A 27307-nucleotide genomic window follows, 5' to 3' on the forward strand; every position below is an offset into this window, starting at 1 on the left:
ACAGGATAGAGCACAGGGCGGCGCACCGGCAATAGGGTAGTGGCGTGGTGAGGTGGACCTGCGCGTGCGCAGTGTGGTGGGGCTGGGCTAACATGGCAAGGCGAACAGGGGCGTGGTGGCGTGTTGGACTGGTGGTGCGTGTGGATGGTGTGGCCGGGGCGCGAGGCGGCGAGGCGTCGACGCGGCGCGGCAGCGTGCATGCTGGGTGGGCGTGGTGTCGTGGCGAGCAGGGGCACGGGAAGGTCAGGGCACGGACGGTGAGCGCCGGCACGGCATCGCATAGGAGGGAGGCAGCGTGTGTGCGTGGCGTCGTGAGCGCGACGCAGGGTAGCGGTAACAGCGCAGGGTTGGGGCGCGGCGCGTGGCGTGGCGAGGGAGCTGGCGCGGCCGGGCATGGGACGAGCGCGGTGGTGCTGGCGGGGTGTGGCGCGGGATGGCCTGGGTGCAACGCAACGCAGGTGCGGGCCAGGCGGGGCGCTGCGTTGGAGGGGCATGCGTGCGTGGGTGGGCTAGGGGCGAGCGCTGGTGCATCAGAAGGAGGCAGGCGCGCAGGAGGGGGGCCTGGGGGCACGCGCTGGGGCGGCCAGGCGCAGGCGGACGGGGCTGGGAGGTCGGGTGCTGGTGCAAGGGAAAGGAAAGGGAAGCCAGGCGCGGCGCGGCAGGAAGAAAGGAAGAAAAAAGAGAAGGGGAGAGAGAAAAAAAGGAGAAAGAGACAAAGGAAGAGGGAAAAAGAGAAGAAGAAAAGAGAGAGGCCGTGGCGATTGCGGAAACGGTCGTGGGCATGCGCGGCATTCTTCTGTCCGGCACGCGGCATGACTCGCGAAGAGAAAAAGGAACGAACGGCGATCGGCTTCGGTGCCGGTATGGCAAATTCGCCAGGAAGATGGGAATTTTGAGAGCTCAAGCGGTGAAAGATTTTGAAAACAATTTTTAGCGAGTGATTTTGGTTGGTGAATTTTACGGGCGTTACACTGGGGGAGCTCACGCGGGGGAGCAGGCGTCGCCCCTGCTGGGAGCTCACGCCGCGCCGCCACTAGCTGCTCGCTGGAGGAGGAGAAAGGGGGCGGAGAGGGCCGCCATCGGCGTGGTCGGCCGGCCGCCGCGTCGGACCCCGCCACCGCCACTGGTAGCTCGTAGGAGGAGAGAGGAGCTCGCAGCTAGAGAAAAACATCAGGAGAGAGAGAAAGAAACGAAGCGGTATGCACAAAACGAGTGGCAGTGGGTAATTTATTCCAACTTGAGAAAGCCAAAAGCCCAAGGAAGCACCTTCCCACCTGCTGCCAGAAATGAACTAACTCAAATCTGCTTTTGGGCGGAAGCAGTTGAAACTTTTCGGCCCTTTGGTTGGCTTTTGACTTTTGGAAAGCAAAAGTAGCCCCCAAAAGCCCAACCAAAGGGAGCCTGAAACTTATGCGAAAAGTTTTTTTTTTCTCTTGGCTCCTTCTTCCCCTCCTCAATTTCCACTGTACATTAATAGTATTATCCAAAATATATAAGCATGAACATATATATGTTTATCGAGAGAGTATGAATACATACATGGAGCATGTATATTGTACCATGAGTATATGAGCACATGTCAACTTTAGAGTACACTAAGTTGTGTATATCATGAAAGAATATGAGTACATACATTTTGCATATCAAAATTTAATTCGTACGAGCACATGCATGATTTTAAAGAGTACAAGTACATACATTTTTTAGAAACTATATTTTATGTTAATTAAAAAATATATTGTCGTGTGTATGTATCAAGGGAGTATAAACATATACATGTTTGATCCATATGAGCTAAGGGTAAAATGAACTTTTCACATTAGTCACATACTAAGATATAGCACCACATCAGCACAAGGATGAGTGACCCGAAAATGAAAGTTGAGGGACTAAATTGACCGATCTGAAAGTTGAGGGATGAATTTGACTCTTGGTGTAGAGTTCAGGGACCAAAGTGTCTTAGTTTGCCTTTTTATAACCAAGGCCATGTTTAGTTCCCTCCAAAATTCCAACTTTGGCACTATGCAAAAAGAAGATTCCCCATCACATCAAACTTGCGGTACATGCATGGAGTACTGAATGTAGACGAAATCAAAAACTAATTGCACAGTTTTGTTGTACTTTGCGAGACGAATCTTTTGAGCCTAATTAGTCAATATTTGGACAATAATTCACAAATATAAACGAAATGCTACAATTGCGCTATAATAATTCAAAGTTGGGCAACTAAAGCCAAGATCTTTCAGTTTACCCTGCACGTGCAGTTATTAATAATTACGGGTTGTCCATTTCTTTGAGTTCAACAAATCAAGATAATTCGGATTTAATAATATTCCAACACCAGATATAAGGGATCACACTATGAAATGCAGAATAAAGGTATATGTTCTTCCTACACTATAGAAAATTCAGGACCAGCCATACCATCTCCAACGTGGAAATGCTCATGATCTTCTCAACTCGCTCCAGCCCTTCTTGGCCCTGGCTCAGCTTTTGCTTCTGTGGTCTTAGCTTCGTAATAGCGAATAACACGGCTGTTGATTTTCTGAGTCGGGCGTGAATTTGGCTCCTCCGTCTGGTTAAGAAAACATGGACGTACAAATGAAAAGGATTCAGGATCACTCCATTGCAGTGTAAATTCAGAGGGGTCATAGTTCAGATGAACTGCGCTCTTTTTCAGTGTCCACTTCATCACATACGACGTACCTTGGTCTCTGACTTGAGGGAGTCGATCTGCTCCTTTGATGCATCTGCTACCTGGTAGGCAATTAGGCACAAGCATAATCGAACTCTTTGCATACTCTATAAATATTCTAAGTATAAATATGATGCACTCAAGTGTGCGGCATCACACACTGCTGGGGAAAGCGTCTTCAATACCGGTTCCTAACCCTCCTTTAGTACCAATTGTGCAACTGGTATTGCTACTTCGGTACTAAAGGTCCCCTTTAGTACCGGGTCAAATAACCAGTACTAAAAGTGTATTAAAAAAAATCCCACCGGCCCGAGCCGAGCCGCACCCCACCGCCGTGGGGCGAGCTACATCCCACCGGCCACTGCCCCTGCCCCGTCGCTACCCTTGCCTCCCTGTAACGCCCGTAAAAATACACCCAATTAAATCACTCGTTAAAAATGCATTCCAAAATTTTTCCGACCGCTGAGCTCCGTCAAACCTTTTCCCTTCCGTCGGACCCGCCGTTCCGGCCCCGGCTCGTCAACCCTCTTTTTCCACTTCCCGTAATTTTCGCCGCGTGCCAGTCCAATCCATCACGCGAGCCGTCTAAATCCCGCAACTTTCGCTGAGCTGCCCCTCTCCTTTTTCCTCTCCTTTCCCTTCCTTTTTCCTTTTCTTCCTTTTCTCCTTCTTCCTTCTTCTCTTCTTCTCCCTCTCCCTCCTTCCCTTCTCTCTCCTTCTTTTCCTTCTGGCGCAACTCCTCCTAGCGCCGTCCGCCTGGCGCTACGCGCCTGGCTCTTCCCGGCCCAGCACCTGCCGCACACGCCTGGCCGCGTCTCGGGCCGCGCGCGCCAGGCCGCGTCGACCGCGCCGCGCGCGCCTGACCGCGCCGGCCGCGCCGCGTGCGCCAGGACGCGCCGCACGCGCCGTCCTGCTCCGCTCCGCCCGATCCATCCCGTCGCCGCCCCTGTGCACCGTGCCATCCGCCGGCCACCACGCCACCTCCCCAGCGCGCTTCCCCACGAGGTCGCCGCCCCCTGTGTGCCCTCGACGACCACGCCGCCACGCCATCCACGAGCAAGCCCGCCCGGGCACGCCACCGGCCGGAAAGTCCCAGCCACCATCATTGCCACCGGCCGCCCCTCCCTTGCCGGCCTATAAAAGGGGCCACGCCCGGCCCTCCGCACCACCACCACCGCCGCTAGCTCGCCGCCGCCCCTCCCTTGCCTCCCCGTGCGCCCGACCGCCGCTGCCGCTAGTCGCCGCCGCCCCCTCCTGGACCGACCGCTGGCGCCCCTTTCCCCACCGTCGCCGGCCAAGGTGAGGGCCCAAAACGGGTCCCCCACACCACCCTCTCCCTCCCCCACCATTCGGCCACGCCGCCGGCAAGCAAGGCCGGCCGGCCCGCCGCCGGTCAACCCTCCCCCACATCCCCTGTTATGGCCCAAGGAGGAAGAAGAGGATAAAGTCCCTCCTCTCCCGATCTAACCCTCAAGTTTTCCCTATTCGCGAACAAGTCCTCCCACCATTCCAAAAATAATTACAGATAGGCCCCTGCTCTCGCAGTTTAGTCCTAAACCTCATTTTAAAGCCCCTAATACTCCTTTAAACCGTCATTTCATGCGCCAAATTTCCTCCAATCAATCCCAAATTCGATCACGGCCTCCTCTCATATATTTCCGCCGAGGCATATCAAAATTTCATAAAAATACTCTTCCTACCTATTTTCCGTTCCCACTTCCTGTTCGGAGCTCAACGGGTAAAATCTTTTTCCTTTTTATTTATTGTGTGCTCATTTGTGTGTGCCATAGATCGCGGAGTACCCGAGGAGGAGCGCGAGGAGGAGTTCGACCGCGAGCCCGAGCCCGAGGACCAGTACCGCGAGCAGGAGCTCCCGGAAGGCTTTGAGAACGGCAAGTCCAATCTCACCCTTTGATGCATATTTAATACCCAGTTTTTCAGACACACCCTATTGGCCCATTTTATAAAATGCATATTGTTTTATCGCAAGACACGGTTGGATAGCCACCCCTTGATTGTTATGATTATTCCTTGTTGTCCCATATTTATCTCTAAATATGAGTTGCTCTATTTAGATGATAAATACTGCTAGTATGCTTAGGAACTCATTATCCAAATTCAAACATGACTACATCTGTTTATTCGGAAGGTAAATGTGTGAGTATGTTTAACTGAGGAGTTGGGTTTTCGGGTGTAAAGAGAGGTGGTGGATGAGATGGATGGGTGTTTCTTGTGTGGAATACCGGGTTGTTGGGCTCGTACCTTAGTGGTTGAGCAGAGTGGGAGTTATCATCTTGTCATGGCTAAGGACCGAGTTGATGTGTCATCCTGCCTAATTCCATCATCGTACAACTACTCGACCGTTGTATGGGCAACGGCTTAGCATAAATCCCACTAGCTAATCTGCTAGGCTTCAGATGTGCTGGTGAGCAACGGGAGCCCTTGGAAAAGGACTAAGCTCTTGGTGACTTAGGTCCCGGTTTCGGCCCCGTGGATGGGTTGCTAACCCCTTGGGTGTTTCCGTGTTGAATAGTCAGTGTTGGCTAAGGTGGGTAATGGCTTTGTTAGGATCCGTACCGTCACTAAGGTGATCGCGTTACGGTACCCTACTTGTGGGAAAAGTGTACAACTTCTGCAGAGTTAAAACCTATCCGGGTAGCCGTGTCCACGGCATTGGACGAGTTACGGCTCGGTCACACAACTAGCTTTTGGGGGATGACTGGTATTTACGGTGTGTGTGGGTGTGTGGAATTTTGGAAGTGTCCGGCAGTTGTGCCGTGCGCTACGGCGGACGGGGAGTCCGGTAGCGATAAAACTTGGATCCTTTGTGTAGGATCAACCCCACTTGTTATATCGTTTATTAAAATGTTTTCATGAAACTTCTTTAAAATGAAACCCTGCATATGTCTAAAATTCAGCTTTATTGCAAATAAACCATAGCTATATCCTTGATGATTCATATGCATATTCTTGTTGTATCCCCCTCCGTGGATGGGGTTGGACTTGCTGAGTACTTTGTACTCACCCTTGTGTTGTTACTCCAGAGGAGGATCCGGACTTCGTCGCTGAGGACTTCGAGTAGAAGGTTGCGTCTGCACCCAACGCTGCCTGCGGTGTTGGCCCTTTTGCAGGATGCTTCCGCTGACGCATAGTTCCGATTGCAGCCCGGAGTTCGACTGGACTGCAACTTGGATTTGTATTGTTATCGCTTTAGTCTTGCTTTGGGTGTGGCTTGCCCACCCGCTCCTTCGGGAGTTGTACGGTTTCTGAACTATCTGTTGAATAAATGTGTTATCAGCCTCCTGGGACTGATAATTGGATCACATTTAGTCTCTACTTATGTGGGGACGCTTCACTCCCACCACCGCCCTTGCCCCCGTTGCCACCCTTGGGCCCCACGCCCCCACCAGCCACTTGGCCCCTCTCCAGAGACGCAACCCGCCGAGCGCTTGGCCCCTCGCCAGCGGTCGAACTGAGTGAGATGAATGGAGGGAGAGGGGGAGAGGGACACATCTGGATCAAGATGCGCGCCCACCGTCGCCCGCAGCCGCGCCCGCCGTCGACGCCGCCTGTAGCCTGCTCCCGACCGCGCCCGCTGTCGATGCCGACTGCGGCCCGCTCTCGGTCATGCCCGCCGTCGTGGCCTGCAACTCGTGCCCGCCATTGCCCCTGCCCGCGCCATCGGACGTCACCTTGCGTGCCGCAGCCACCTCACCTCGCCCCGCCGCTGCTCCTCACCGCCGATGAGGGGCGAGCGGAGGGGGGAGGGGAGGGGAGGCAGAGGAGGTGCCGGCCGGCCTCAAGAGTGAGAAGTGGAGGGAGAGAGGGAGTGAGAGAGGCGGCGGCGCACAAGGTGAGGTCCGGCGGTGCACAAGGAGGGAGGGAGTGAAGGGAGGGAGGGAGGAAGAGAGGCGGGGGGAGCTGAGAGTAGAGGGGAGAGGGAGAGGGAGAGGGCGGAGAGGAGAGGGAGAGGGTGAGGCCAGGCGGAGGGGGCTGGGAAGATAAGATGGGTGAGGCCAGGCGGAGGAGATAGGGCTTTAATACCGGTTGGGAGTACCGGTTGGGAGCTCCAACCGATACTAAAGATCACCCATTAGTACATTAGTACCGAGTGGGTGCTCATGTACATTAGTATCGGTGGAGGCTCCACCCGGTACCAATTGGGGACCTTTAGTACCGGTTGGAGCTCACAACCGGTACTAAAGGGGATCAGGGGGGCTCCTGGGGAACTAGCCGTTAGACCCGGTACTAATGCTCATATTAGTACCGAGTCAAAAATCAACCGGTACTAAGGGCTAGGACCAATGCTCAGTTTTCCAACAGTGACATTAGTGAAGAAGTTTATGGTCTTGCATTGAAAAGTAAATAAGGAGTAATTAACAAAAGGCCTTTGAAATCCTTGCATTTCAAGTTGTGCTTGCCAAATGAAATTAACCGGATGCCTGAAACAGACCCATAACTGCAGTGTACCTTGCTCAAGATCGTCCAAATCACTCCTTCGGTGCAAGGTGGCGTTGTAAGAGAGCCCTCGTATCTGTAGTAGCCTGAGTCTTTGTTTATCCAGGCTGCCGGATCAACTGGGCCCTTCACTTCCTCCGTAGCATTCTGTTTACCAGTAAGCTTCTCGAAGTACGGCCGTAGCTGCATATTAGGATGCCCTCGTCATGCTCTCATTCTCTGTGGATCGATACGATGATTTTGTAATTAAATCAACGACATGCATTATACGAGGCACGTATTCCCTCCGTTTCAAATTATAAGTCATTCCAATTTTTTTAAAGTCAAAACATCTCAAGTTTAACCAAATTTATGCAATAAAATAGATACCAAATAAGTACCATTAATTTTTTTAGTTAAATATATTTTCATAGTATATCCATTCGGTATCATAAATTTTTATGATCTTTACTATAATTTTGATCAAACGTGACTCTAAAGAAAAAGCTGGAGTGCAACGGAGGGAGTAGTACATCACCGAGCAGCTTGCTGGGCTTGCCTGCTTTGGAGCTGAACAGCACGGAGACGACAGCTTTCGCCTTGGTGGTGTCCTCATGCACCATGTGCATCTCCGCGTCGAAGCTGCACACACCACATCGTTGGAAACACACATCGACGACCAAGTAACAACAACGTACGGGTTCCTTTGGAATCCAGTCATGGCGTGGATGCTCACCGGGTGCCATTGACAGTGTGCTCAGAGGGCGCGTGCCAGTGCACCTGCAGCAGCGTGTAGTCCTTCCCGTCGATCGTCAGCTTGCCGTTCGCTTCTTTCCAGTTTAGCTAGACAAAAGAACAATTGGACAGGCATCACACATCACACCGAGAACCAAAAGATCGAAAAAAATCCTCAAATTCTTGTTTGCTATGCTTTCATCATCTAGATCAAAAGTAGAACGAAGAACAATGTTAAAGTTGGGCTCATCTGACCATGAAATCGTGGCCTCGGTTTTGCACGGCGGCGGCTCCGGCCTTGTAGGTCTGCTCCAGTGGGCCTAAATCCTCGGAGACCTCCACCTTTGCGACGTCGATCGGTGACTGCTCTTTGCCGCTGTCACAAACAGCCCAGTCCTTCTGCAACGTTGCCCATTTCGCAGGCCCGTCCGGGTCATCATCCTTGTAGCTGAAGGCTGAATGAGGCGTGCCTGTACAACCAAAAGAAATTAAAGCTGCATGATTTCTGTGCTAATTTGATGGAAATTCGCAGGTGCGAAAGTAGTTTCGGGTTCAGAACTCTGATCAGAGATATCCCTGAAGAAATCCAAGAAACTTACTGCCTACTGCTGACGCAGATCGCGCGCAGAATGCCAAGACCACAAGGATGGCCAACGCGAGGGTTGCACGAGCGCCGCCGTCGTTCGCATTCCGCCACCGGGCCATCGCTGCAGATTGTTGCAGCTTCCAACGTCGTGGACGTTCGTTATAGGAGGGTATCAATTCAAAGCCATGAGAGACCTGCGCGTACGTGCGTGAGAGAGGGCCGCCTTTAAAATAGGAGGAGAGTAGATTATGGCCTCATATCGCCAATGGAGTATTTTGGGCTTCTAACAATCTAATTGTGTCGTGATCGACGCCTGAGTTCTAGAGTTTAGGCTCCTTTTTTATGCAAACATCTGTTGATGGGTCAGTTGAGTTGAGCACACAGCACAGTAGTCGCCACAGAGCTTCTACGTGACCCAACCAAGACTGGGTTCATCTTGTACCTGACCATCGGGCTGACCCGAAGGAGACACGTGTGCAGACGTGCAGCTTCGGAGTAGTTGGATACAGTCAAATATGCTGGGCTCTCTCTACCTAGCTTGAGACCGTTAACGTGAGATGCTTCGCCGATACGTTGGATCGGGTGTTTGGATACGAGGGGTTAAACTTTAACAAGGTTATATCGAATATTTAGGTGCTTATTAGGAGGATAGCTAATTATAAACCTAATTGCACGGATGAAGTCTAATTCACGAGACGAATCTATTGAGGGCTAATTAATCCATCACTAGCAAATGGTTACTGTAGCACCACATTATCAAATCATGGACTAATTAGGCTTAATAGATTCATCTCACGAATTAGACTCCATCTGTGTAATTAGTTTTGTAATTAGACTATATTTAATACTCCTAATTAGTATGAAACATCCGATATGACAGGTGTTAAAGTTTAGCAGGGGTATAATTTTCAACGAGAAGAATCTGAGACACATGCGTCAAAACAAACCTCACATGCCACCAAGTAAATACCTGTTCCTGATGTGAGGGATTGGAGGCGTTGCTGAGCCACTCCGGCGTTCCAAGATTTGCACTCCCGTTTCAAACAAAAGGATTGGAGGGAGTTCACAACTCGAACATGCCACCAAGTGCGCACCCCCAACCCAACTCTCCGCGCGGAGCAGGTACGTGTGACCAGTTCCAGGAAAGAACCCAGCAAGCCGCCCCATTTCCAGTTTTCCACACTACTCGCCGCCGGCCGCCTTGCTTTCCAAGCCGTCGCGCGGGTCAAACCCCGGGACGCACGTCACGGGCCACTGTGCCACGGGCACGCACCCTCGCGCTTCCCCGTATAAAACGACAGCTGCGCCGCGCAGGAGGGCTCCAGCCGACCGGGAAAACCACGAGCCATCCGTGAAATCGCCGCGCCAGAGCCTGCCCGAGCTCCGCCCACGCACGCTTCCAAGCTTCCAACGCGGCGCGGGCACGTGACGTGACACATCGTCCCCGAGATGGCGCCGCGCCAGCAGCAGCCGCTGCTCCCGAGCTTCCTCTACGCGCCGCGGCCCGGCGCCAGCGGCCGCCGGGAGGCGCCGCCCGCCGCGGTGGTGGCGGGGGCGCCGAGCGAGCCGTTTGGGAAGATCGAGATGTTCTCGCCGGCATACTACGCGGCGGGCGCCGTCGGTGGGGCCGCGGCCTGCGGGTTCACGCACGCCGCCGTGACGCCGCTCGACGTCATCAAGTGCAACATCCAGGTGCGTAACTGCGTGCGTGTCGTGTCCGACAACCTGTGGTCGCCTGAGCGCCGCGCGCGCCACGGGAAATGTCGCACTCTTTGACCGTTTGACTCCCAAGGTTTGTGGTTGCGTTTCGCTTTCGCCACGAATTGTTTAGCTTCTTGTACAATTGCATTGGGTCAGCCCAGCTGAACAAGGCCGAAATGTGTCCTATTGGTTTGCCGCCCGGCCCGTTTGAACATCCTCAACATTACAGCAGCAGAGCAGCAGCTTAACACACAGAACACACAGCTGCACAGCTGCTCTGATTTTATTTCTGTATTCTTTGAGCAAGAACGCTGTTATGATTTCTTACGTGGCGAAATGCAACATGGCCTCGCTCGCAGATCGACCCTGCCAAGTACAAGAGCACCTCGTCGGCGTTCGGCGTGGTGATGAGGGAGCAGGGCCTCCGCGGCTTCTTCAGGGGCTGGGCGCCGACGTTCCTGGGGTACAGCGCGCAGGGCGCGTTCAAGTACGGCCTCTACGAGATCTTCAAGAAGGAGTACACCGACCTCGCCGGCCCCGAGTACGCCGACAAGTACAAGACCCTCATCTACCTCGCCGGCTCGGCCACCGCCGAGGTGTTCGCCGACATCGCGCTCTGCCCCATGGAGGCCGTCAAGGTCAGGGTGCAGACGCAGCCCGGCTACGCCAGGGGGCTCCGCGACGGCTTCCCCAAGATCGTCAGGTCCGAGGGATATGCAGGGTATGTGGTACAACATCAAGCTCAGGCTGCCTGTGTTTATGCTGTTTTGTGCTGACAAACTCGTCGATGATGTTTCTGAACTTCAGGCTGTTTAGAGGACTGGTTCCTCTTTGGGGGCGACAGATTCCTTGTAAGTGTCCTCTCTTTTTTCAGATAGCATCCATAGTTTGCATATGAGCTTTCCAAACTGAACTTCCCCATCCTCCGTGCAGACACCATGATGAAGTTCGCGACATACGAGAACATCGTGGAGATGACCTACAAGCACCTCATCTCAACGCCAAAGGATCAGTGCAGCAAACCACTCCAGCTCGGAGTCAGTTTCGGGAGCGGCTACATCGCCGGAGTCTTCTGCGCCGCCGTCTCGCACCCTGCCGACAACTTGGTCTCGTTCCTGAACAACTCCAGGGGAGCCACTGTCGGAGATGTGAGTCCACATTGCAGAACGCAGATGAACTCCACCCACATTGATTGCTCTTTTGCCGATATGTGATGTTTTCTCTCAATCCGTCAGGCTGTCAAGAACCTTGGCCTCATGGGCCTTTTCACGCGTGGCCTTCCTCTTCGCATTCTGATGGTCGGTACCCTGACTGGCGCTCAGTGGGTCATCTATGATTCCTTCAAAGTTATGATTGGACTGTAAGTGATCCAGTGTGTTATGATTTTTTTTATAGGATAACCTGCCTTGTTAAGATTGCTGTAATAACAACTGGTAAATTTTGCAGGCCAACGACAGGTGGAGCGCCTGCTCCTACCACTGTCCCACTGGAAGGGCTGGCAGAGCTGAAAGCCTCTGCTTGAAGGTCCAAAACTTTGACAGATAATGTAATTCTTTCATCGTTACTACGTGGGTGTTTGGGAGACAAGGGCTAAACTTTAACCCTGTCACATCGGATTCGGATACTAATTAGGATAACTAAATATGAGCTAATTACAAAACTAATAGCAGAACCCCTAGGCTAAATCGCGAGACGAATCTATTAAGCCTAATTAATCCATCATTAGCGAATGGTTACTGTAGCACCACATTGTCAAATCATGAACTAATTAGGCTTAATACGTCTCATGATTTAACCTAGGGGTTGTGTAATTAGTTTTGTAATTAGTCTAAGTTTAATACTCCTAATTAGTGTCCAAACATTCGATGTGACGGGGGCTAAAATTTAGCCCCCTCCTCCCAAACTCCGCCTATATTGGTGATTGTAACAATTTTCCGCCCGGAGGGTTGTCCCAGGCTTGCGAAAATTTTTAATAAATTAGTTACTGCTACCTGTTATGAACAGAATACGAAAGATGAAGTTACTAGTCATAAAGTTGATAAAAATATTTGGATGCAAATTATTTGGGTTTGTACTAAACTGACCCTCCTTTGGTCAATTGATGGCACTAATTGGGTGCCCTAATGTAAATGACTAAATGTATTCATATCGGATAATACCATGTTTCATGTTGCAGCATGGCTTCAATCACATATTCTTTTTTTTAAAAAAAAAAGGTTAATGTGTCAAGATTCGTCCGAAAAAATTGCGGCAAGAGATAGTTCAATACTTCAATGCATGGAATTTACTGGTTCTAGTTTTGATACAAATTCAGGTGACAAATTTGCCAATATATATGGGAACACTTACTTAGCTGTCTTGGTAGTTTTGATATTCTCAGTGTTAATGGTTGAGACTAGATAAATAGGTGCTATTTGTGTTTTTCGCGGCATATTGCTTAATTGCGAAATTCAAAATATAAATAGGTGCTTTCTGAACAAAGATAAAAAAAACGTAGGATTTTCAAACCAAAATGAAGTCACCGGAGCATGAGTAGTAGTATGGACGGAGGGAGTACATAGCTTGCATTGTGTTTTCTATGTTTTTTTGTTTTTCTTTTCACCGATTATATACATCTCTACATCGACCGACCTTCTCTATCTCGCCAAACAAGTGTACTAAGCAAATGAATCGTAAGCAGAGCATACAATAATCGGAAGTCGGCACGGCAAGACACCAACAGCATACCTAATCTTAGTTTAAACCCACTGCAACTAGTTTATTCTCTGATACGACCATTCCTCTGTGCTGTTGCACCTGTCGACTGTCGTGTCGTGTCCTTCTAAAAAATCAGCTGGTATCATGTAATCGTCTTGACCAAGAACTACCGCTCCGGCGCCACGTCGGCACCAGATTAGTTCAGCCTCTGATCCGTGCCACGTCGCAGGAGCTGAATCTTGTGCTGCTATCTTGGCGCTGACACGTCCTGCAACGAGTCGGTCAACTGCGAGGCGCCAGCCGTCGACGACGGCGTGCCCGCGGAGCCAGACGTGCCGGCCATGGCGACCAGTGAGGTGGTCGGCACGGCGTAGCCCCTCCCGTAGAGGCGTAGGAACCCGAGCGCCTCGACGCGCGGTTCCGGTGGGGACACGGTGCCTTCCAGCATACGCACCACGGCGGCCATGCTCGGCCGCTGGGCGGGGTCCTCGTGCAGGCAGCAGAGCGCGATGCGCACGGCGCGCGCCACCTCGGCCTCGTCTGCGCGGCCTTCCAGCCTCGCGTCGATGATGTCCAGGTGCCTCCCCTGCTCGTGGAGCTCCAGCGCCACCATCGGGAAGTACTCGTCGCCACTGCAGCTGGCGCCGCTCGGCGTCGACGCCGCCGCCGCGCTGCTCCATCCGGACGGCCACTCCGACAGCTGCTCGCCGCTGCCCCCGATGATGGCGACGTTGTTGTCGGTCTGCTCGCCCCGGTTCTTCCTCCCGTGTATCAGCTCGAGCATCACCATGCCGAAGCTGTACACGTCGGCGCGGTCCGAGATGGCGGCGTTGCTGAGCCACTCCGGCGCGAGGTACCCGCGGGTGCCGCGCATGGTGGTGAACAGCTCCGACTGCTCCGGCGACATCAGCTTGGCGAGGCCGAAGTCGGCGATCTTCACCTGCCCGCCGTCGGCCAGCAGGATGTTCTCCGGCTTCACATCGCAGTGCACGATCTTCTGGTCGCACCCCGTGTGCAGGTACGCCAGGCCGCGGGCCGCTCCGAGCGCCACCTCCATGCGCTCACCCCACTCCAACACTGGCCCCGTGCGGCCGAACAGCGACCGGTCAAGGGAGCCCCTGTTCATGTACTCGTAAACGAGCAGCCGGCGCGAGCCCTCCGCGCAGAAGCCGCGGAGGCGGACGAGATTGACGTGCCGGATGCTGGCGATGACCGTGATCTCGGTGCAGAACTCCCGCTTGGCCTGCACGCCGACGGCCTCGAGCTTCTTCACCGCGATGAGCCCCTCGCCGCCGGGGAGTTCCCCTTTGTACACAGAACCGAACCCGCCGGAGCCAATTTTGGTCCCAAAGTTGCCTGTTATCGTCGCAATCTCCGCGTAGGTAAACCGCGTCGGCATGCCCGGTACGACGATATCGTCGTCATCAGCGTCGGCATTACCCGTGTCCCACGACGGCGGCTTTTTACGGCCCACGTACGCCTGCTTCACGCCGGAGCTCTTGGCCTTCTTCTTCTTGCCGTTCTTCCTCATCCTCCTCCAACACGCGTACCATGCGATCACCGCAACGAGAAGGAACGCCGCGATGGATGGCAAGACGATTGGGACGGTGCGGTTCGCAGACGACGACTTCGAATTCCTTGTACCATTCTGCGGCGAGTGGACCGTCTTGATGTATCCCAAGGCTGAAGCCGACGAGCTCAAATACAGCGAGCCGAGCAGCTTTTCCCGAACCAGGTAGCAGCTCCGGGAGGAGGTGTCGTAGAAGTAGGCGAGGCAAGTGCAGATCCCGGTGCAGAGGCCGCGGCACGCCGTGTAGTTGAGGCCGGCCATGGTCGGGGGATCGAACTTGGTGGCGAAGTAGGCAGCCTGAGACTTGAGGGCGAGGTAAGAAACGGGCACGGTGCTGTTGTTGCTCTGGCAAGAGGCCGGCGACGCGAGCGTCGAGCCGTCCCCCGGTATGCACGCGCCGGGGGTCGACGGGGAAGCCGCGAAGAGCGGTGGGCATGTGCAGGTCGAGCTGTTGCCGGCCGTTGAGCAGAGCCCCAGGGACGGGCACTGCAGCGGGAGGTCGCAGTCGTTGGCTGGCGCCAGGAAGTCGCCTCCGAGCGACGCCGACGAGTTCACCATCGGGTAGCCCGTGATGCGCAGGCGGCCGTCGTACCCCAGCTTCAGCACGGGGAACGCCGCGGCCGCGAGGTCCACGCGGAACACGGGGCCGCCGTCGGCGGCGACCGCGAACAGCCCCGACGCGTTCACCGACACGGACGCCACCGCGACGTTGCGGTCCTTGTAGGACCGGAGGTCGTTCGACAGCCGCCAGTACGTGGACCCCTGCCACGTCAGCACCACGTCCGCGGCCGTCACGGCGAGCCGGTAGTCCCCCTCCGCGAGGCCAGCGGCGCTCGCCGCCGCGGCCAGGCACGCGCCGGCGCGCAGCGGCTGGCCCGGGAGCAGGGTGTCGGTGGCGGCGTCGAACGACTGCCACAGCGTGGCGTTCCCGGCGCCCAGCAGCTGGAGGTTCCCGCTGTCCTGCAGCCGCAGCGCCGTGACGGGGGACCGCAGCGGCGACGGCGTCGACCACAGCACCGTCCCATTGGGGTCCGACACGGTGATCCCCTGCGCGGTGAGATTGACGGAGCCCGACGACGTCGTCGGCGCGGCGCGGTTTGCCGACCAGACCACCGTGGCGGACGGGGTGTGCAGGACGGCGAGGTAGAACCTGTCCTGCTGCTTCCCGGGGTTGGTCACGGCGGCCCTGAACGCGCGGTTCCTGGACTCGAGGAACGCGCCGCCGGTGTCGACGTACAGGATGCTAGAGGCGACGAGGTCGGGGTACGCGAACTCCGTCGCCAGCGGCCCCGCGTCCGCGGTGCGGGCGGAGAGGAGGAGGAGGATCAGGGTCGAGACCAGGAACGCGAGCGAGCGCGGCGGAGCGGGACGGAGCGGAGACATTTGTGCCGCGACGGCGTGGGGGGCGCGCGGATGCGGGCGCCCATGAAGCGTAGGAGGAGTGCACGGCACCGGGTGGCGTAGGAGAGCGTTGACCTGGGCTATATGCTGCGTGCGCTCTGGTTGGCGGGAATAGACCGGCATCTGTCGCAGCGGCGGCAGAGTCGTTGGGTTCAGACTGCTCGGTTGCCGCGGTTTGGAATCTAGCGGCGCGGGACTCGCTGGATTTTTGTGCTTCTGCGCGATCGGGATGGGTTGGATAAACAATCCGCGATAAACAATGCGGAGGGTCGAGCTGCGCGACGACCAGCTGATAGCGAAGTTTATTTGATATTTAATTTAGAGGAGCACAGGTGCGACCTGAGCTGCTGAGAGAACTTGTCAAACAGAGTTGGTTTTGTGGCTTTTCTTGTGCAGGCCTAGGACACTACTGTTGTGCATTGACTTCCGATCATCATTCAACCTGGTCCGTTCGTCAGCGCGGTGGGAAGTCAACTGCCCCGCTCATGTCTAGCTCAAGAATTAATACCCAGATGGAGTCCACTCTGGAGTTCAGAATCGAGGGGAACAGGGTGCAGTGTGGTATGGGCGATCATGCAAGTGGAGCTAAATTTTGGGTTACAGTTACACCCATGTGGCTTCAAGGTTAGTAACCATAAAAAAAGATTAACAGGCTAGCGCAATCGAAGTGGTTCAGACGGATGTTTCGTTGACGATCTCGATTGGCCGAGCGCAGATGTGCTCTGGAAAAGAAAACACGGAGTAGCAGACGTCTTGAGATACTAAATGCGTTGTGCGTTGCAATCAGAATATGTTACTACTAGCAGTACAGATTTAGCATCAGGAAAAATGGCAAAGAAAATAAGCTTAACTAAGCAGCATCTTGCGTCTTCAGACCAGACGTTTCTCCGGTCTCGGTTTTAACTTTCGCAACAGCGGCCGCCGCGGGGCGCGGGTGACTCGACCGGGCGTGCCGCCGCGGGCGCCGGTGGCTTGACCAGGCCGACCGGCGCCGGCTGCGTACAACCTCCGGCCAGGGACGGGTTAATCGTGGCCAGATCCACAAAAAATTGCTCCGCGTTGACGTTGAAGCGCGCCGCACCATTCTTCTCGTTCGCTGCTCCGCCGTGGCCGTCCGCGGTCGGCGCCAACGAGGTTCGCTGGTAAGGGTAACCGTTGTACGACGGGCCGCGAGGCACGGCGGCGGCCCCCGCGCGCCGGTTGGCGCCGCCGTTGAGGAACGGCTGCAGCATCTGCTGCTGCGGCAGGAACGCGGGCAGCCCCTGCAGCTGCGACGAGGACGCGTTGCCGGGCGGCGGTTGCTGCACTTGCACGGGTCGGTAGTTCTGGTCGTAGCAGCACTGCAGGGACACCTGCGGCCTGAACCCCGTCCCCGGGTGCCGCGGCGGCTGGCTCCCCGGGAAGCCCGGCAGCCTCGCCGCCTGGTTCGCCGGGGTCGTAGGACGCGTCATCGTTGCCGCCATCTGGCCAAAGGGGTCGTCGTCAGTCGGGTCCGCGAACGGCTGGTACAGCACCGGCGTTGGTGTTGGCAGCTGCACGAGTCCCCAGCCACCGCACGCGCCCGCCGGCGGCTTCGCTGGTGCCTGGCCGTTGTACGCACCTGCCGGCCGCGGCATTGGTGGTGCCTGAAACTGAAGGCCACAGTGTGCACCCGTTAGTTGACCCAGACCACCGCAGTACGCTTCCGTCGAGGAGGCAGCGTTGCTGGTGGAGGAGTAGCTCGCTTGCGTGGCTGATCCAGTGCTTAGGCTCCCTTGACGGGCCTGCTTCCGGGCGGGCGCGAAGCTACCGCGCTGCGGCGGCTGCTCGACCATGGGCCGCTTGCCGGCCTGCTTGTCTGCGTGCATGGACTCCGCCGTGCCTTGGCCGTGTGGCGTGGAGGAGCACGCTTCCTCTTCTTCCTCTTCGAACGCCGAGCTGGTGCCTTCCTCGTCGTCGTCGGCGTCGCCTTTCTTCTTGTGCTGCGGGGACACGTAGATCTTGCACATGACGTACTCGTCCAACTGCATCCAGTCACCGAAATAGCTTAATTAGCAATCACACGCCAGTATAGCAACGCAGTAGAAATATTATTTTGAAGCGGACATGCTGTGGAAATATACTTTTGCAAGCAGAGGTGCCCACACATAGAGCTGTCAATGGAGTTTAGAGTTTGGGGCTCGTGAGTCGCTCGCGTTTGGCTCGTCTTACACATGTTTCAGTATGGTTTCGAATTCTAAACGAGCCAAGCTCAGGCTTGTTCAAAACTCGTGAGCTTTTCGAGCTAGCTCGAGTAAGCTCGTGGATTATTACAACCAGGAGCAGACCCAGAGCACGGCGACCCTAGGCACATGCCCCAGCTCCAATAAGTAAGGGTGCACTGCATCGTAAAAAATTGCCAAAGGCACATAGCAAGGCAGACAGCACACCACGGCATGCAGACTGCAGTGTCTGCCCAGGCTCAATAAAAACTCTGGGTTCGCCACTGATTACAACAAGTGAAAACTCCATTGCGTATATTCTAATTTTCTTATCTAATTGCATTGTCCAAATCTCCGAAGTTTACAAACAATGCAATGACTCTAGTCTAATTATTATATAGACTTTATTATATTATAAGTTTATGATTGATAAAAATCACAAGACTAAAATACTTGTGGTTGGCTCGCTATAAGAGATCGGCTTGAATTACGAGTGGGCCAAACTTTAGTCTAGTTGCAGGCTCCGATCGAGCTCGGCTCGATACTCTAATAACAAGCTCAAGCTTGAGATGATGAGCCCGCTCGGCTCATTTACATTTACAGCCCTACCCACAGAAACAAACCGACAAGAAAAAAAAAAGGAAAAGAAAGAAAGCGTCTCGAATTGAAACTTACCATGTTCTTGGCGCCAGGCTTATCGAGCTTGATCTCGTACTCGGGGACGGTGAGCTCGAGCATGATCCACTTGGTCCTGGCCTCCTTCTTGGGGTTGCCCTCGAAGTAGTTGAGCACGCTCTTGCAGAACTTGATGCCGTTGCAGACCACCTCCTCGGCCACCTCCTTGGTGGCCGTTGACGCCTTCCACCGCCCGCGCCCGTCCCGCGTCTTCCGCGCCGGCCTCACGCCGTTCCCGTACATGCGCGCCCTCGACGACAGGAAGTACCACTCCTCCTGCCCCCCGCTCTTGTACTCTGCGATGCGATGTCACCACGACGCCATGAAATCAGACAGAAAATGCAGGACGAAACAAAATTTGCTCGTCGGCTAGAACATGATAGCCTACCGTTGGTCAGCCTGTCCGGGTGGTAGTCGTACACGCTGGCCTCGATGACGGAGTCGTTGGGCACGGTCGGCCGGCCCTGCAGCCTGGGGAGGAGGTAGTACTCGACGAGCTCCTCGTCCTTGGGCTTGAACCGGAAGCCGATCGGGTACTTCTTCTCGCCGCCTCCCTCCATGCCGCCGGCGAGCCGATCCCGAGTTCGCCGAAATCCGGCGCTGACGACAGGCAGTGGTGTGCTACGACGTGCATCTGTTTGAGTTGGACACGCCGACGCCTCCACGACTCTTTATGGTGGGCCGGCTCGCCCCCCTAAAAAAAAGGAAACGGAGGACGTAACCGCTCCGAATCGGGCTGGGGACGGGATACGTTTGGAATTCGGTGGATTCGATTCGATCCGAATAGCACTCGTTTTTTTGAGGGGGATCCGAATAGCACTCGGATACGATTTCTGATTCGCCCCGCCGCGCGCACAGGCGGGCCCAATCCTTTGATGGCCTGCCTAGTAGGAAAAGTCCCTTACCCGAAGCCCAAACTTGTTTTGTACCGAAGCGTTCGTTGGGCCAAGGCAGGCTCATGGGCTAATCGCAGAACTCACCCACGGCACACGGCCCACAAACAAACCCCTCCCTCCTGCGCGGCGCGCCGTCCGGCCGATCAAACCAGCGGCGGCCCCTTGGCGCTGCGGTCCGCCGCGCCGCGCGGCCCCCGCCGCGGGTGGCGTGACGCCATTGAAGGCGCAGCGCAACGCATCTATGGCCCGGTCCGGTAGCAGTCGCGAGTCGCGTCTTATCATCTCATCATCGCCTTGTTGTTGCAGCTTGCAGGCTGCAATGCAGGGGGCAGCGTTGCCACTGCCGCACTGTTTCGTGATGGTGCGGCGACTGTTCCCTGCCTGCCCGCTCTATAAAAACGCCTTCGATGCCTTTGCCACAGTGACGGACGGACGCCGCTGGGCTAGGGCGCTGGACCGGCCGGCCGGGCAGGGGCCATGCATATCACATCAATCTGTTGCAGGAGCCCCGTATGGGAGTTGCCATAGTAGTAACTGCGAGCTAGCACACTTGCTGGTTGTACTCGGTGAGATTCGAAACCATACTCCTCCGTCAAAAAAAAAATACAACTCTCGTTTACCGAGAAGTCGAGCAATTTTAAATTTAACAAAAGTTATACAAAATATTAATAACATTTATGATACAAAATCAATACTAATAGATTAATCATGTAATATATTTTCATACTAAATCTATTTGAAAACGTGAACGTTAGTAATTTTTTTTATAAATTTGATCAAATTTAAAATTGTTTGACTTCTCGAGAAACGAGAGTTGCATTATTTTTAGGATGGAGGGAGCACGTGTTAGTGATAACTTTATTTTATTTTATTTTATTGGAAGAGAGAATTCTTGCACTGATGTGTGATCAGTGAAGGGCGTGGACGCTTGCGTTTGGCGCTTTGGTAAGATCTGCCTCATCCATCGCTACTGCTTGCAGAGAAATTCCGTCCCAGCGGCTGCATGGATGGATGCTTTAATTTACTTTCCTCTGCGCTCTGATTGACTGTTCATTTTTATAGCAACCTTCTGGAGCAGCTTTCGCCTTTGAAGGAACGAGAGCCCCAGCCCCTCATCTCGCCTCTCCGTTGATCTGTCACCTCCCCCACACACAGGCAAAAGCGCCGAGGGAGAAAGAAAGATTGCTCCAAAAGACTCGAAAGGCGTGGCCCTAGGGCTGCGAGGTGTAGGAAAGGCACGCAGTAACGCACGAGGAAGGGACTGACACGCCCACTCGCTCGCTCACACACAGCCGCGGTCAAAGCCTAATAATCAATAAGTATTCCGCGACCCTTTTGACACCGTGTGCCGTCAGGTTAAAGCGGTTTTTAGTCGATCGCTGCGGAGGGGATTCGCCGAAAGATAGTCCTACTGCTGTCTTGCGGACTTGCAGCCCCTCCCTCGCATGTCAAACCATGAAAGCGGAGCTTCATTTTCCAAGCAAAGCAAAGCAAGCGCCGCGCCCTAGGTATACTGCTAACGGTAGGACTAGGACGGACGGCAATCCTTTTCGCTGTTGCACCAACATTGACAGTCCCACTCACCAGGATGCTGTTCAGTTTTACACACTAGGTTCTCCGGTTAGATGGCATGTAGATGTAGCTCTAGTGCAAGCATAGGATACGATGCGCGCCCAATGGTCTCCTACAGCAGCATACATGAGTAAGTAACAGTCTAACAGTGTGGAGAAAGGGACGTGCGTGAGGATCGATCAAGCATTCAGCAAGACATTGGACTGACCTCCATGCACTATAAGAAACTTGTTAATCTATGATGAATTTTCTGTGATGTTTTCAGAGAACGTCACTAACGATGTACCATCTATGACGATTTGTGAATTTTCGTCATACATTTGCAAACAGGCCGTCCATGCTCAAATTCGAACCCGATTTCTATGACGAATATCAGTAACCGTCATGGATTGAAAATTAAAATCGTCACGGATTTGATACTGTACAAATACGTTGCTTACTTCCGCTACTATTTTTCTTTAAAAACGTGAGTGTTGTGCTAGGTGGGAAAACTAAAAAAGAATAAAAATAATAGTGTCTTTGTATGCGGGCGATAAAAAAAAGAGTCGGTCAAAAAATTGGAAAAAAACAAAAAACAGGGAAAAGAGGGCACCAGGGCATCGAGCCCAGGTATGTTCGTTCATGACACAGTTTGTTATTCTTTTTCTATACATTAAGTTTCTCGCGTTTTAATCTGGAAAAATAATAAAACGGAGCACACAAGGAATCGAACCCAAGCCCAAGGAGCTGAGCGGGTTGTGATTCGATATGGCCTCGTTATTGTTTTGTCTACTCGAACTCGAACCTGAGACTTGGAGAACCATCTCACCGTGCCTTACCACTGAGATACAACTTCATTTGTAATTTCTTTCAGTATGCTTTTTATTTGTATAAGTACTTTCGTGTTTTAGAATAAAAATTCAGTCAACGGCTACAAGTCATATCCAGTCATCATGGGCCCATTTGTCAGTTAGGGAACAAAGAAATTTAATCTACAAAAAATTGGCGCAACAAAGAATCGAACCAGCGACCTCCACCTGACAAAGCACCGGCCCAACCAATTCACCAAATGTTTAGTTAAGATTATTGTAGGTAAGTTACCTTATAGTATAAACATCGGTGCATGTCCAGCTACTTCTTGCCATGCGGCAGCGAGCTATTGGCTGAGCGGTGTCACCACGAATCCCGCCTAGGGCAATCCGTGTGCGGCCGGTTAGGCCAATCTCGTTGTGCCATGTGGCTAGATTGAAGAACAAACAAACAATTTGTATTTCTCCTTTTTAATCCGGAATTTAAACTTGTATATGGAATTTCTTCACGGTGACTCCAAATTTGATGATTCTTTTTTCTGAATTTTTTAAAATCACAATCTTTCATTTAATGGTGGTTGTTTATGTGTTAATTGCTATTTCTTGAAAAATTTTACGTGGCTTGTTTTCTTCTACCTAAGTACAAATTAGAAGTGAGTGTTCCTTTTTTCTGAATTTTTTAAAATCACAATCTTCCTTTTAAAGGTTGGCTTATCCTTTAGGTCAAACAAAAGTGAGTGTTGGAAACTTGGAATTGTCCCAGCTAGACTGGTCTGACCAGTTGACCGGTCTAGGGGCAAACGGCTAGTTTTCAATCTGGACCGGTCTGACCGGCCTGCCCAGTGTGCCAACGGCTAGTTTTTGTGCTTTGGGCTATTTATACCCCACGACCTCCATTCTTGGGGGTTGATGTTCCTGAGGTAAAAACAGTGTTCCTAGCTCATCCTAAGCCAGGCCAAAGCCAAGAAAAGCTCTCCCCAACCCCTCTTTGTGAAGTTGTGTGATTCTAGTGAAATCTTGAGAATTGGGTGGTAGAGAAGCCAATAGAGAGCAATTGTGAGCTGAGAAGAGCAATCCATAGCTTGAGCACTTGTGGTTCGTGTTGAGAAAGCTTTGAAGCAATTGTCACTCTTGGAGGTTTGCCTCCTAGACGGCTTGGTGTCGCCAGCTAGCTCCCAAGGTGTGGTGAGCAGCAGCAAGTTTGTGAGGGCTGTGATCTTGCCTCCGAAAGGGAAAAGATCAACTAGTGGAGATGAGGAAAGTGGTTGAGAGAGACCCGGCTTGTTGGAAGGAAGTTGGAAAAGACTCGTATTCCAATAGGCTCCTCAACGTAGACGTAGGATTCATTGGGTTGAATCTGAACTTCAGATAAACAAATCCTCGTGTTTTCATTATGCTTTGCATTACTTGTTGGATTCTAGCAATTTACTTGTGCTTCCTGCTCAATCTACTTGGGCATGTCATTACTGTGTGCTGGGACATGTTCATCCTGCTAAATATCATCTACAAGCTACACTCCTCAAGTTTGGACATTGTTAGTCAGTTGCACTGCACCAGACCAATCTGACCGGCCTGTCCGGCAGCAAAAACTTAAGTGGTTTGAATTTGGGTAAAAATTATCAATTCGCCTATTCACCCTCCCCTCTAGGCGACATCAAGATCCTTTCAACAATGTATATCCCAATTTTCAAAAATCTAATGAAAGTTTTATGTCAAGCTTAAACATCCATAAAATGATTCTATGGAGAATTTTCAGAACCATTGAAAATAGTAAATGAGTTAAAAAATTGTCAAAACTTATGCAAGACATCTTATATGTAGTCTATTATATTTAAAAAATATATTGGTGTATATAAGATAATTAATTTTCTGTGTTACTTCACAATGATTCAATAAAATGAAAAAAGAAAAAGAAAAACGTTAAGCCGAGAAGGAATGAACAAGGCCCGTTTTGGCCAAAATGGCCCAACCATTTATGACCGTCCATCACCGATCTGATGGCTCCGATTGCACTCTCATGATATATAATCTACTGCATCCAGTCCGAACCCTAGCTCTTGTCCTCCTGGTTCCCACACACCTCCCACCCGTCCTCTGCCTTCACCCCATGTTGCGCCTCCTCCTCGCCTCCGCTGCTTCCTCCCCGGCGGTTCTAATCCACCTGCTCGCCCGAGACGTCCTCCTCGCCTCCCCCCTCGCCTCCCTTGCTCCCCTCCTCACCTTCCCCGTAACGAAGCCATTGCGGCGGCGTAGAGCCCCGACCGTTGCGGCACACGGGTGCTGGTTGGTACCAAATCCAGTCGCGGCAGGCCTAGATTCGACTGCCACGAACCCAAATCCAGCGGCAACGGCTCATGACCAGGCGGTCTCGGTGCTCCGTCCACCGCGTCAGTGATGGGCCTAGGTTGTGGCCGGTGTGTTCCGCTGGAGGCCACGAGGGGTATCGGCGCGTCAGGATTCACCTTTTCCCTCGTGGCACCAGCAACTAGCATGACATCGCGGCCACGCCTACTATTCGCTGCATCCATATCCCTCCTTCTCCCTCCCCTCCATCGAAGCCAGGGGCGCCGACGAGGACGACACTAGGCCTCGCCTCCAGGGATCCTTCCATGTGAAAGGATATAGGATGTTGACTAGAGGAGGGAAATAGTCGAACATGAAAATTTTTACAACTTCGAACAAGTTTATCAGCGACATCCGAAAATTTTCGAAGATTGTTCCGGAAATTTTGAAACTTTCGGAATTTTCGAAGAAATCTTTGAATTTTCTGGAGATTAGAGAATTTGAACTACAACCTTATGAAAAACTTGCTGAAAAAGTAAATTGACAAATATAAGTTATGCAACAGGTTATTCTAGGCCTTTGGCATAAGATAGAACAGCTAGAAACTTGCTAGAAAAGTAGATCGAGCACAAACCCTAAAAATATGTTCTATGCTTGAATATGAACGAATTTAAAAGCAACAAGCACAAGAGACACAAGGATTTGTTTCCCGGAGTTCAGCTTCACACCTTGAAGCCTACGTCTCCGTTGAAGACCCACGAAGTGTGGGCTTTTCACTCCTAAGCCACTTTCCTCCCTCTAGCGACCACAAAGATCAAGCTAGAGTCACTTACTCAATTATCGGGGTAATACAAACTTCCCGAGGCAGCCACAATCCTTGGATGCTCCATGGGCAATGCCTAGCCCGCTAGGAGTTTCAAGCTCCAAGAGTAACAAATGCGAAACCATCGGCTTGACAAAGAACAAGGTGCTCAACAGATGGGAAATCAGGTCACTAGCACTCTCCCTTGAATCCCTCCTTAAATCCCCGACCAAAGCTTCACCTAAAGGCCAAGAAGGGAGTAAAGAGTGGCTTTGAATATTTCTGAATAGCACAGGTCAGTAAGAGGTCAAGGGGGCTGCTGTGGGAGGGGGTGAGGCAGTATTTATACCCCTTCACCCCAAAACTAGCCGTTGGGGGTTAAGTTCCGGAATTTTCCGGAACTTTTTTTTGGAAACTTCCAAAACCTTCAGATTCTTTTGGAGAACTTTTCGAGAAAATTCCATACCACAGGAACTCCTTCAAAAACTCTGTCAACTCCAGAATATTCCGGAACATTTTTAGGAAAATTCCGAAACTCTAAAGTTAGCACCAATCTAAGTATCCCCATGTGATGTGCAGGTGCAAAGGTGTCTCTCATAGATTTTTTAGTCATCTTGAGCACCTTTTTCAATGTAAAGACTAGAGATTACACATCCCTCTTAATAGTGCGGCATTCCTATACTCAAATTCAAATCAAAAATGAATTTAGTCTTCAAGTATGCTGTTTATATATTCATTCCTTTTGAGGGGTCAATCACAAGTGCTCCATATCCAATAATCCTTTTAAACCAGCTTATGCACCTGAAACTTTGTTAGGTACTTAAGCTTGCGTCATTAATTCATCAAAACCCAATTAAGGGGGGCAAGATACTTTTCACACGACCTTGCGCCGGGCGAGCGAGGTGTCAGGCCGGCTGGAGCAGCTCGCAGCCGGCGCTCCACCGAGGGTCACCAGATCAATCCCATAGCCTGCAGCCCCGTCGTCACTCCCTCGCCGAGCAGGTGAGGTGCAGGGTGAGCTCGAGCTGCTATTCATGACCGTGCAGCTCTCCTCCCAGTTCGAGCAGATGCGACATGGAGCTAAGGTCGCCCCGTCGATCCACTACAAGATACAAGAAACCTGTTTGAGGCACATGGGCGTGTGGGCAGATGTTGAGACACGGTGAGTTTTCTTGCTGATTTGGTTTGGTGACTGCATGGTGAATCTACATCAGGATTGTTCATTTGGTTACATGCAGTAGTGTTTTGGATGCTCACATCTTTTGTATGTTGTGGAATTTCTGCTAATTGTGTTAAGTTCAGTTCAGTTGCAGTAAGCTCTCCTGTTCTATTTGCATCATTGGATGCAAGCTACCAGTTTATCTTTGCTAATGATGTTAAGTTCAGTTCAGTAGCAGTAAATACTCATTTGCTTGCCTTGACTTAATCTGCGTATTTCTTACGACCAAGTCTTACCGTAGTCTTTGCTTAGTGCTTTGATAAGTGGTACTGCAACACACTAGCTTTTGTGTTTATGACAGCTTCACAGTCGACTTCCCTGCAATACACATGGTAGTCCTTCTGTATATATTTGAAGAATAGATGGCTATCTCAAATTTGGCTATTCATGTTGATGCTTTGCTTCTCTACTACCTTTTATTTTTGTGCTCAGATTTGATATAGATATATTCCTGTGTTCATCATGCATTTGAGTTGATGTTGGCAAATGTACATTTGTTTGCCATATGCATGTTTCAAATAAGCAGGTTTCATAATTGAAGTTTTTGAACTTCTTGTCATTTGAGATATTGGAGCCACTATTTTTTTTATAGTGCAAATCTGCGGATCTAGATTTTTTTTATCCCTATTGGTAGTTTGATTTGTATCGTAGTAGAACACTGATACACTGAGTAATCTTGGTGTTCTTTGTTGCAATACACTGTTACACTGAGTAATCTTGGTGTTCTTTGTCAGGCTGGGGTGGAGTCCACCATCACTGCCAATAGGTGACTAAATTTCCTCTCTACACCCTGTATACTCTCTACTGTAAAAATCTATACATCTTGTATGGTGGTTAATTAGGCAACTGATGTGGTCAGGTGAGGCTATACAGGATCAATTTGTGCTAATCTCATGAGGTTGTGCAAATTGGACTAATGCTATAGCTGTTTATTTTATATCTCGATTGAAGCTTTAGAGGTCTCTGAAAAAGACATGTGCATGCATGCCAGATCTCTATTGTGTTATTTGAATACTCACGTCATCTACAACTTCCATTCAGGACATGTAGTTGCTTATCTCAATTTTTGG

The 27307-nt window shown here is 52.0% G+C and overlaps 3 protein-coding genes across 3 annotated transcripts; 1 reads left to right on the forward strand and 2 right to left on the reverse strand.

Annotated features, from left to right (window-relative positions):
- Nucleotides 1–2407: 2407 nt before the first annotated feature.
- On the reverse strand, nucleotides 2408–8572 carry LOC117844272 (alpha carbonic anhydrase 2). The gene is made up of 7 exons (XM_034725016.2): nucleotides 8467–8572; nucleotides 8123–8337; nucleotides 7869–7975; nucleotides 7666–7774; nucleotides 7166–7336; nucleotides 2707–2757; nucleotides 2408–2569 (listed from the first exon to the last, which is right to left on the reverse strand). Exons 1-7 carry the CDS (start codon nucleotides 8570–8572, stop codon nucleotides 2456–2458), a joined length of 873 nt encoding a protein of 290 aa, XP_034580907.1. The 3' UTR covers nucleotides 2408–2455.
- A 1059-nt stretch (nucleotides 8573–9631) lies between these two features.
- LOC117843037 (mitochondrial phosphate carrier protein 3, mitochondrial) lies at nucleotides 9632–12344 on the forward strand. The gene is made up of 6 exons (XM_034723597.2): nucleotides 9632–10145; nucleotides 10514–10875; nucleotides 10962–11005; nucleotides 11088–11302; nucleotides 11390–11514; nucleotides 11601–12344. Exons 1-6 carry the CDS (start codon nucleotides 9903–9905, stop codon nucleotides 11674–11676), a joined length of 1065 nt encoding a protein of 354 aa, XP_034579488.1. The 5' UTR covers nucleotides 9632–9902; the 3' UTR covers nucleotides 11677–12344.
- A 293-nt stretch (nucleotides 12345–12637) lies between these two features.
- LOC117842215 (G-type lectin S-receptor-like serine/threonine-protein kinase At5g35370) lies at nucleotides 12638–16045 on the reverse strand. The gene has a single exon (XM_034722583.2). It carries the CDS (start codon nucleotides 15943–15945, stop codon nucleotides 13099–13101), a length of 2847 nt encoding a protein of 948 aa, XP_034578474.1. The 5' UTR covers nucleotides 15946–16045; the 3' UTR covers nucleotides 12638–13098.
- Between the last annotated feature and the right edge of the window lie 11262 nt (nucleotides 16046–27307).

This window comes from Setaria viridis, chromosome 2 (genome assembly GCF_005286985.2).
Source record: "Setaria viridis chromosome 2, Setaria_viridis_v4.0, whole genome shotgun sequence".
NCBI classification, from domain to species: Eukaryota; Viridiplantae; Streptophyta; class Magnoliopsida; order Poales; family Poaceae; genus Setaria; species Setaria viridis.